Source organism: Cervus elaphus, chromosome 14 (assembly GCF_910594005.1).
Source record: "Cervus elaphus chromosome 14, mCerEla1.1, whole genome shotgun sequence".
Taxonomy (NCBI): domain Eukaryota; kingdom Metazoa; phylum Chordata; class Mammalia; order Artiodactyla; family Cervidae; genus Cervus; species Cervus elaphus.
In genome coordinates, this window is record NC_057828.1 from 40,891,517 (window position 1) to 40,903,211 (window position 11,695).

The 11,695-nt window shown below is 38.2% G+C and overlaps 1 protein-coding gene and 1 long non-coding RNA gene across 4 annotated transcripts in view; one reads left to right on the forward strand and one right to left on the reverse strand.

Annotated features, from left to right (window-relative positions):
• LOC122707980 (dimethylaniline monooxygenase [N-oxide-forming] 2-like) overlaps window positions 1–827 on the forward strand; it is a 34,597-nt gene extending 33,770 nt beyond the window's left edge. For all 3 annotated transcript variants that reach the window (XM_043924042.1, XM_043924040.1, XM_043924041.1), the window contains one exon: window positions 313–827. In XM_043924042.1, the coding sequence (XP_043779977.1) occupies window positions 313–658 (346 nt within the window). In that variant the 3' untranslated portion in view covers window positions 659–827. The remainder of the gene's footprint in view (window positions 1–312) is intronic.
• A 7,228-nt stretch (window positions 828–8,055) lies between these two features.
• Window positions 8,056–10,493, reverse strand: LOC122707780. Its single transcript, XR_006344913.1, has 2 exons — window positions 10,427–10,493; window positions 8,056–8,353 (listed from the first exon to the last, which is right to left on the reverse strand). It is a non-coding gene; the product is annotated as an uncharacterized LOC122707780 (long non-coding RNA).
• Between the last annotated feature and the right edge of the window lie 1,202 nt (window positions 10,494–11,695).

Sequence of the window (11,695 nt, forward strand, 5' to 3'; positions counted from 1 at the left end):
TTTGCAACAATCTTGACTAGTTTTACTTGCCAGAAGATTTATAGCTGCTTGCTAAATACCAAATAATAATAATGGTTATAAACCCTATCACATTCCTAGAACTTCCATGAAATCAGACTTATTTATTTTATATCCTACTCTCAATCTGAGATGTGGGTCTCCTGATGAAATAAACTAACACTTGCCACCAGAGTCATTCAAAGCTCATTTATTCATTCATTCATCTCTCCATTCTTTCAGCACTTATTGAATACCTAATGTTCTTATGTAACTTAGAATATTTTGTGACTCTGTCCTTTTTTCTACGTTAAGGTTTGGAGAGAGCAAAAGCCAGCTACTGCAGACCAGTTACATCAGCTACGTGGACGAGCTCGCTGTAGAGATAGGTGTGAAGCCAGACATCCTTTCTCTCTTGCTAAAAGATCCTAAACTGGCTGTGAAACTCTATTTTGGGCCGTGCAACTCCTATCAGTATCGTCTGGTTGGGCCTGGACAGTGGGATGGAGCCAGGAATGCCATCTTCACCCAGAAACAAAGGACACTGAAGCCTTTAAAGACACGGGCTATCAAAACCTCATCTACTTTCCCAGTTTCCTTCCTGTTGAAAATCCTGGGGCTTCTTGCTGTTGTGGTGGCCTTTTTTTCCCAACTTCAGTGATTCTAATCTGTCAGCATAATGCTTTAAGTTTTAATGGCAGTCAGTACCTCTTAAAGAAAAAAAAACTAAAAGAAAAAATATTAAATCTAAAGTCTAAATTTTAGAGTTGGAAAGAACAGAGAGAGAGAAAGAGTTAGAAGAATTAGGTATAAAATGTATAAAACCAAAATTGTGTCATGAAATTTCTTTGCCATCCATCCTTCCCTCAAACTCACCAGACTCTCCAAAAAAATAATAATAATAATAAAAATCAATATAGTAACACTGGCTGAATAGTGCTGCCAAGCCTGAATAAAGGACAGCCATATAGGAAAACAGTAGAGTTACACAGAATGAAAAGCACCCATGGTTTAAATTATTGGAAAATTTAAATTGTGGGTAAATATTTAAATTTCTGCATGTTGTTCTTGATAGTCCTCTTAGCCAAACTTTATTTGGTCACAGTGTTCTCAAATGTTAAGTCAGGCTCCATTTGCTTCATGAAGAATCACTCAAAAATATTGGAGAAAAAGAAAAATGAGAAGATAGACTTAGAAAACAGCAACATTCAGACAGGTTTTTAGGGCCTCACATTAAAAGCTGAGCAAATAGCCACTTCTCTTATATTTGTCTTACATTTTTGAAGGGCTTCCCTGGTGGCTCAGGCAGTAAAGAATTTGCCTGCAATGCAGGAGACCTGGGTTTGATCCCTGGGCAAGCAGATCTCCTGAAGGGAATGGCTACCCACCCCCGTATTCTTGCCTGGAGAATTCCATGGACAGAGGAGCCTGGCGGGCTACAGTCCATGGAGTCGCAAAGAGTTGGACACAAGTGAGCGACTAACACTTTCACTTCACTATATTCTGATAGAGACACTGCTGTAAAATTAAAAATAAGCATACCATAATAGATGGATAAATGTATTTACAATATTACTATACATATAATATGTATTTACCATATATATATTGAGAGAGAGAGTACTTGTCATACACCAATGTGCACATTGTGTGTATTATTTCATTTAATTCTCATGACAATTCTGTGAGATGGGTACAGCTCTTGTACCCATTTTACAGGCTATGAAACTGAGACTCAAGTTAGGTAACATGCCCAGGGCCATCCATCTTGAGATAGAGGTGGGATTGGAACTCAGGTTTGCCTGACTCCAGAACTGAATATCATAACCTTGCCCCATAATATTTATTTACAAAAACCTCTACTATTAAAAAAATACTTACTAAAGTTCTATTTATAATCACATATGTATGGCTTTTGTAGGTCCTTTACATAGAAAACAATACTCTTCTCATAAATAAGATCTGATTAATTTTATTTATAATATTTGGATTATATTTTAGCTAGGTCTAAAATTTGTTTGAAGGAATTTACAACAAAATAAATGCTTATATAATGACGTTAAAGATAATCATTGACATTTTCAAAAAACAAGTGTTAAGGGAAAAAAAGTATATTTCCCAAGTAGATGAAAAGTATTGTAATAACTGGGCCTTGTATTTAGCTCTAACCAACAAATAACCAAGGCAAAAAGCAAAACGGTATGTAACCTTTGTCATCTGATAAAAGCAAGCATACCAGCTTGTTAGGAGAGACAGACATTTGCTTAGAACTGAACTTTAAAAATGTCACAAGCAATTCAATGTCAACAGATATTGAGCAACATAATAGATAAACATCTGGTTATAAAACATTCATCACAGCCGTTATTTCTACAAATTGTGCTTTGGGAGATTAAACCATGCCACAAGCCCAGAACAAGACCTTCAAAGAGAGGGGAAAGGTCAGAGATTCAAGATTTAGACAAATTTCTCCTTTTATTCCTCCAAAGCCACTGGGGTCGTCACTTTTCACTTGGCCTAGATTTCTCTCTCAAGTGCCCAGAACAATGTGATGGCAATCCTGTCAGTGGAAACTCTTTAAAGGCTATTGAAATGATACCAGCCTTTAAATACAGGTGTTGTTTTTTTTTCATTGCTCCTACAAGCAGATTCCTTTGAAAAAGTGTGTGTGGTATATATACTTAGCTATCAATTAAAAACCAATTACCTTGCTAATTATTAAAAATCATTTATAAGCAACTATATTAATAATAATAACAGAATAGAATTTATCAAGGCTTTATAGCAAGAGTAGGCAAACTACTGCCTGTAGGTCAAAACCAGCCCACTACTTATATCTGTAAATGAAGTTTCACCAGAACATAGCCATTCCTTTTCACTGATTGTCTGTGGCTGCTTTGAAGCTGTAATGACAGCGCTGAGTAGTTGCTAACAAAAACAGTATGGCTCACAAGCCTAAAATATTTACAGAAAGTTTGTAAATACAGAAAGCTTGCCAGTCCCTGCTTTGTAATGTGCAAAGCTTTGCCCTAATTGTTTTTTCATAACTCACTCATCATTACCACTACCCAGTGAAATGACTATGGTTATTATTCTATTTCTATAGTGGAAGATTGAGAATCCATTGTCAGGTCAATGCTGAATCAGTGGGGTCAAGGGGAATAATGCCATTAGGACAAAATTGTTATTCAATTTACATTCTTGAAAATGCTTAGAAAGAAGATGATCACTTGAAATCATTTCAAGTATTCTGGTAGATTTTTTAAACATAAATAGTTCATCTCCAGAGCCTGAGATTGATTAAGGAAGACTCATTCAAGTCTATTCCTTTGCCTCCATACATCCAGAAACATGAAAGTATCCTAGATAAACTAACCATCTAGGATAGTTTGTTCCAAACTATGATCCACAGAGACATTCTCTGCATCAGAATATCTCAGAGATATGAGCTAGCTACCATCTTCTTGCAAAATCTCTCCCTGTGATGGTTCCCTTTTACTAACTTCTGATTTTAACTATTCTTCTCCAGATGATTGGTCCTTGATTTTCCACCCTCAAAGCCAAATGTGTCATATTTGCAGAAAAATAAAGATATTTAAAAAATAAAACTATTGGACCATCATATGTAACAAAATTCCAAGTAATAAAGATTTTCAAAGCTTAATTGAAATATAATCCAGCAGTCACATTATAATAAGGATGGCAAAAGAAGATTCTTCTTCATAACTGGTCTTTCATCCTGCAAGATGTTGCTACTGGCCTGCAACACCTTGTACAGAGTTTTTGGCTATTTCCCGAGAGGGAGATATTTTTATATACAACATACCTCACTTTCTGGTCCAGTCTGCCTTATGACCAGATCGGGGATCAATGAGGCTAAAACAAAGGCTCCTGAGATTGTTATTGTTCAGTCACCAAGTCATGTCCAATTCTTCAAGACCCCATGGACTGCAGCATGCCAGGCTTCCCTGTCCCTCACCTTCTCCCAAAGTGTGCCCAAGTTCTTGTCCATTGCATCGTTGATGCCTTCCAGCCATCTCATCCTCCATTGCCCACTTCTCCTTCTGCCTTCAGTCTTTCCCAGCATCAGGGTCTTTTCCAATGGGTCAGCTGTTTGCATCAGGTGGCCAAAGTATTGGAGCTTCAGCTTCAGCATCAGTCCTTCCAACAAATACTCAGGGTTGATTTCCTTTAAGATTGACTTTAAGATTCTAATCTCTAATCCTGAGATTAGATTCTACTTAATTCAGATTGGTTGCTAGAATGAGATTAAATATGCAAGTGTTTTATTAAGGAAAAAGACTGCATGAGAGGAAAGAGAGAGCGCTGTGCAAGAAAAGGCTGAAAGAGTCACTGAACAGCAATGCAAGTCTGACCCTGAATGAAGGAGAGAGGGAAGATGGGTGGATAGAAACATCATAGACTGTTGTGCGGTTTAAAGAAGAATCAGCAGAGCCACTGGGCACACCTCAAGTCATCAGAGAAGCCCTGACTCTCCTGTGAATGAAACGCATCAGTCTCTGTGATATGTCATCACTGACTAAATGCAGCTCATGGGAAAAGTAACCTGAGCGTGAATGCAGCAAGGCATCTCAAGTACAGCAGCTAACGCCCTTGGTTAATTACACTCCCTATAGTGAAATATCTATAAAACACATTCTCATGGTTACCATAGGTTCATAATACCGTTTTTATATTCTTTACTTAGTTTAATCATCATTTTTAGATTAATTTACCTAGTTACTCATCAGTTTCTCCCACAACCAATTCTGAGATATTAGTGTCCCTTCCCCTTGCCCCAAAACTTCCAGTCCCTAAAAGCCCAGACTCAACAGTGTTTGTGAGAGTACCAACAAGGATATGCTATGGAGTCCTCTCCTGCAGACACCTTACACCTTTCCTCAGAAACCTTCAGTAGCTCTCCATCATTTATTATTCAAAACTCCCCACACCAGCTGTCACCTCCCTCCCCAGCATTCCTCCCACTGTGATGCCTTCACACCTTCTCTCCAACGCTCTCCACACTGCCTCACTAGCTGCCCTTACTTCATGCTATCTGTTCTTGCCTCCCCAATACTCTAGTAAGATCCCATCCTTCCTTCAGTGCCAGGCCAAACGCTTTCCCCAGTCCCTCCAGCCAAAATGTATCTCCTCCCCCTCTGTATACCAAACTGCTTTGTTTCAATCTTGCAATAGTGTTTACACTCCTGCCTTCTATTAGGTTATTTCTGTAGTTCCTAAAGAAGTCACCTCAGTTTTCTGAGACTGAGTTTTCTCAAATGAGCATAGAAAAGGGGTCAGATGATCACTAATTCCCATTAAATATAATATTCTATGGTTTTATCATAATTTGTTAACTGTCAATTTTTTAATAATGGTTAAATAGAATGTCTTTTGTAGTTCACTAGCACTAACAGCAAAGGTGACAATTTTGTGCCAAGAAGCTACCAAACCCAACTTCCAGAAAATACACAGAAAGGCTGCTTTGGCACTCCTCAGGGTAAAGCAGTAATAGGAATCATATTTTGGAACCAAATATGATATGATGGAACCATAATAGGAACCAAAGGATCACTGCAAGTCACTGGGTCATTTTAAGGATGGAAGAGACTAAAGAGAATGCTCTCAGATATGAAAACAGAGATTCAAAGAACTCAGATCACCATCCAGGGCCACATGAATAGTCATGTCTCCTGAATACCAGCTGTTATTGCTTCCTCTCTCAGTTCAAACAAACTGCAATAAAGACTGGCTGCTTTATCTTGTGGGTGAGAAGTATACACCTAAAGCTTGTGTTTTCACACCCAGATATCCATCTATACCTGTCACATATTCTGGGAGAGGAATTTTAATTATAACTATTAAACAGAGCTTTAATTGTTAGACATTCCTATATTTTGGGCTACTAGCCAGTAGAAAGTAATTGATTCTATAGGATCATTAATTTCTCTTTTTGTGGAACTATTTCAACTTTAGCAACCTAAAGAAACTGGAGAAAATAAGAAAAAGTCATTTACTGATCGTTTATTATGTTCTAAATATTACAAAGAATTCAATTTAATTTCATCATATTTAATCCTCATAACCTATTTTATATACCAGGAAATTGAGACATAGTGGCAAAAAGGCTTTTCCAAGTTATATGGGTTATAAGCAAGCCCATCTGGGTTTTACTGCCAGAACTGTCTGACTCTGCAGCCTGTGCTAAATGATGATTTGAAGGATGATGAATCAACAAAAAAATCATTTATTATTTCTTCATTTTCCAATGTTCATCTTATATCCAAGGTAAAATATCATGTTAATCAATTTATCCCCTCTCTACACACCAAGAATGGGGCTGATCCACAAGAGAACTAAGAAGTTGATGAAATGCAAGTTGTCAAAGAAGGTTCAAAAATAGTTTTAATATATTTGTGTGTCTAATACAATAACATAAACTTGTATGAATATCTACAGTAATAAGTATGTTAACTTAAGTATTAAGGTATCTAAATAAGAATGGGGACAACATTTGTTTGAAAAAAATATTCTTACAAGTGCCTGGGGTCAAGAAAGAGAGACCTGAGTTTGGAGCAAAACAAGATTCTTCAGGAGAAGAGAAAAAGGTTTAGGTTTTTTAAAAGAGGATGGAAGGAAAGAAAATAAGAACAAAAAGAAAGGAAAGAACCAGCAGGATAGCAGAATGTTGGGTAGGAGGCCATGCAACCTCTCCTTGTGATCTTGTGATTCTTCAGCTAGTCAGTAAAGCTATTAAATACACACACACACACACACACACACACACACACACACACACACACACACACAAATACTGAGTGGAGCTAGACATTTTGTGGAATAGAGAAGGAGCTAAGCCCTGCTCTTACACTGGTCTGGGACAAAAAAGTAATAGCACAGAGTCCAATGCAGACATAGAGAAGACTGTGCTGTGGCTGGGAATACCATGATGAGCAAGAAAAGCCAGATGCACACTTTAAAGATTTAGATATTTGAGTTCTGTAGTTCTTACAAAGCACTTCCACAATTATTATCTAACCTAATCCTCACTACAGCCTCATGTGTTAGGCAAAACAAGGATGACTGTTCTACTCTGCACAGGATACTAACAAACCCTGATTTCTCACCAGTGTTCTTTCTGCTTCACCCCTTGATGCTATTCTTAATACCGTCAGTCCACTAGGTACAAATGAGTTCCATTACCAGAGTGCATTAGTGAGTTCAATTTGTTTGTAAGTCCAACCAAGTTAGCTTAGGAACCCACCAACACAATTGGCTATATGGTACCATACTATAATAGGTTTATTATACTTTTCACACAAATAATACATTAAAAAATAAACACAAAAAATAAAAAAATTTCAATCTTATGGTACAATACCTTGAAAAGCACAGTAGAACCAGTTATATCACCACTGCTTCTATGCTTGCTTCCAGATATCCTGAGCTTGAAGTAAAGATACTGTGCTCTGTACTTTGTACAGTAATGTACACAAAACACAACCACTTGTAGAGTTATGACAGTGTACACCAGACACATGAACTAACTTACATAATTGGACACACAAATGCACACTTGTGTCTTTGAAAGCTCACAACTTGAAGGTTCCCACAGATGTCACCATATAAACATTTCCCATTAATTACAAACTTCTTAGGCAGTTACAAAATATAATAGCACCTTAAGTGTTATACCAGTTTCTAACTCACTGTTGCAGACTTCCCCACAAAATTCTCATCAAGCTACAAAGACGTCTAAGGAAACTTAAAGTGGCTGCTATTTGCTCTAATCCTTAGATGGCAGAGGTGTGAATCACTGATTCACCACTGTTGACAGAGAAAAGACACATTTCAAGCAAAATAACTGGCCTTAAGTAAGCATGGTAGTATTTCCATCTCCCCTTTCAATGCTACTGTTCTGCAGGTGTATTCTCACAAAAAGAAAAACAACCTCAACATGAAAGGAACTTAGGGAATTAACTCCACTTAAGAACACGTGTATTCGAAATGGCTTTATAAACATGTGACCTTCTTCCCACCAATAAGAGGAAGTGAACATTTTAATATTTGAAATTTTTAAGATCAATTTATTAAGTTCAATGATGAAACCCATCAGAAGAATATTCTCCTGAAAATTATTTTTTTCTTAGAAAAAAGAAAGGAAAATCAACACCCTCTCAGCATAGCCACAGATGCTGTGGCAGTCAGGCCTCTCTGCAGACGGGAATAGTCCATCAGTCGGTCAAGTCACTCTCCCGGTCAGCAGGATTGTAGTCTGGATCATCTTCATCGTCCTCCAGCTCCAAGTCATCCATTTCCTGGAACAAAGACTCATCTACCTCCACGTTGTTTCCAGCTGTAAAAGACAGAAGATGTCCCCTTCAGTCCTATACTCAGAAATAAAAGATACAACCCACTGGCAGGACCAGATTTCTTAAACATGCATCTGTAGTGCACGTGACAAAATCCTGAACTACTACTGCAAATCACACCAGCGATGATCTGCAGTGGTCAACAGAGAACATCTTCAGGCTTCCAGTTCATAGTCTAAAAAGATCCAACTACCAAATAGGCCTTTAGAATGAATTATTTATGATCCGGCATGTTGTAAGCTAGAGACGACAATGATACAAAGTTGATTATCACTGACCAGGAGACTTGACCAAGAGTTCATCTCTTTCCGTACTGGAGATATGTATGTACATCATTAAAGCTCAACTATACTCATAATCAGCTGACAAATTTATTTCGCTCTTCACTCTCATCCAGCTCGCCTGTAACCAGTGGCATGCCTTTCCAAGATTCCAAATGTCTAAGCCCTACTGGAAGCAATACCCAGGCTTTGCATGAAATAACTTCATTCTTCAGTCTGTCTGTAGTACACAGAAGTAGGATTTACAGTACTCTTAAATCACCAAATGTTGTTCACCTTCCTTCCCTCTCAGACTCTAGTCCACTGACATTCAACTTAGTGAGAAGAAAGCCTGCTTCATGAAGACTAAGGGCAGTTCAATAATAAAATACAATTTGGTATGCTCAGGCCAAAGGGTAATTGACTAGGCCTGGGAGAGGAAGTAGTGAAGCCTTCACAGAGCAGTGACATCTGAAATATCTTCATGATTAATTTGAAACTACCCAGAAGAAAAGGAGCCAGGATGAAGTGATTCTAGGTAGAACATTATGCAAAAGCAGAGAAAAAAATTAAGACCTTGAATCCTTCTAATTGGAACACAAGATTCATGAAGAAAAACATCCAAAAATAACACAGATGAAGGCCAAATAAAAGGACCAAAGTAGGTCAACCCCTTCCTCTAAGCAGCAGAGAACCACCAGAGGATTTTAAGGGAAGAAACAGCATGATTAAACATGGGTTTTAGAAATTCTGCCTCAGAGGTGGTAGCTACAAGGTAGGGAAGGGCAGTAGGAGGAAGAGACTGAGGCAGGGAAACAATGAAGCTACCACTAAAGTCCAGCTGAAAAATAACAAATTTTCAAATCACGAGGAAAGAGTCGAAAAGACATTTCAGAGGCAGAATCAACAGAGCACTTTTGTTAAGTTTTTGGCTATAAAGAGATACTTGATCCACCAGACAGGAAAAAGAGTCAAAAAGGAGTAAAGACAGTAAAACTTTTAAAAAGACCTTTGATACTTAACCTTCTTCCCTTCTCCAAAAGGTAGTCCAGGAATACGGTCAAAAGGCCAGATACTAGAGGATCCCAGCAGGCACGATGGGCATGACAGAAGGATGATGGAGTACAGACCTCGGGGAGCTACCAGAGGGTGACTGAGTAAGGAGCTCTACATTTAAGAGACACTCAGTGGCCTCAAGCTCCGTGAGGGCAAGGGACTTATCTGAAGTGTTCTCTGCTGTATCCTCAGTGCCCAGGACAGTGCCAAGCTCATAGCAGGGATGCAATAAATATTTGTGGATGGATGGAAATGAGTAGATGAAGACAGCAAGAGGATAAGGGTTAGGATAAAAAAGAGAAGCAAAGCACAAGGGACTAGATGTTCCAAAGACAGGAAGACTGGTATGAAATATAAGACTTTTGGTTAGTTCCAGGTTTGCAGTTTTTATAAAGCTCCGTGACAGACCATGGATTACAGTTCTTGTAGATTTGTGATACTGTAACTTTGAGGAAAACAGGTGATCTGAGTCACAGTGACCTGCTTTACCAAGTGTTACAGGCAAAAGTGACCATATTGTTTACCTATTGCTATCTTTGATTTTCCTTATCACAAAACTTTTAAAAAATACACTGCCATAGTTCAATGCATAACCTGATCAAACATTAGAATTTATTCTTCAAAGTGTGTTTCTTTAGAGCCTTGGGAGGACAAATTTACATTAAGTTATCACTATGATTTTCATGGTTTAATATTAAAAACAGCACATTATGTACATATGGAATTCCAGTATTATCTTACCATCTTCCAAGAACTGGATATCAGATGTGTCAAGATTATGATCTGTTTCAAATAGTTGTCTCCCTAAGAGAAATAAAAAAAAAAAAAGAACACGTGTATTTAAAAAAAAAAAAAGAAAACTATTGAAAATGGCACAGGGAGCTTCTTGATGCTTTTAGTGTGGGGGAGTTGAAGAGTAAGGACTTGTGACTGTTTTAACTTTTTTAGAGGGAGAAAGAAAAAAATTGCAATGGGTAGGTCCAATTTACAACCAGGACTAAAACTGAGTAAATTCTATGCTCTCTTTTAACATTGAAATTCTATGGCTTTAAATATGAATAGAGCAGGGGAAGAAAGGAAGGGAAGTGAGACTTCAGAAGATTATTTAAAAATGCAATGAAGGAGCAAACAAACATCCCTCTAGTGCATCAGTCATTACAAGCAAGGTGTGATGCATTAAGAACAAATCCTTAAATCTCAAAACTTTGAAATAAGACAAAGACTGTTTCTCTTTCATGCTATATATCCTTTGGGAGTTAAGCTCTGCTCATCACCGTTACTCAAGGCATCCAGGCTAATGGAACAGCCATGTTAAAGTTTCTCCTCACCACACAGAAGGAAGTGAAAGTTCTATGGGATCTCATGCTACTGCTAAGTCACTACAGACCTGTCCGACTCTGTGCGACCCCATCCCTGGGATTCTCCAGGCAAGGACACTGGAGTGGGTTGCCATTTCCTTCTCCAATGCATAAAAGTGAAAACTGAAAGTGAAGTCGCTCAGTCATGTCTGACTCTTCGCGACCCCATGGGCTGCAGCCTACCAGGCTCCTCCGTCCATGGGATTTTCCAGGCAAGAGTACTGGAGTGGGGTACCATTGCAATTAAATCCTCTGAGCCCAGAAAAGACACTTGCTACTTTGGTTCACAGTTCACTGACCAGAACTAGTCACATGTTCCCAACCAACCACTAAGGGGCCAAGAAGTTCAATCCTACCATGTACCCAAAGGGCAGAAATTCCAAGTTACTCCCTAAAGAGCACCATCATCCACCAGTTCAGTTTCTTAGGGCCTAGGTTTGTTTCAAAAAGGGGCCCAGATAGATTTCACCATTCCAAGGCCTCAAGTACAACTAATTGACAATAAACCCTAAAATTAGAAGAAAAAAAAAATTGAAGGTGCTGTTGAAGGCCAGTGTTTTCATTTTTAATTACTTTAAGTTTCTTGATAATTACGGAAAATAAGATGTTATGATCAATGGCTAGGTTTATACACAACAAACACTATAAAGTT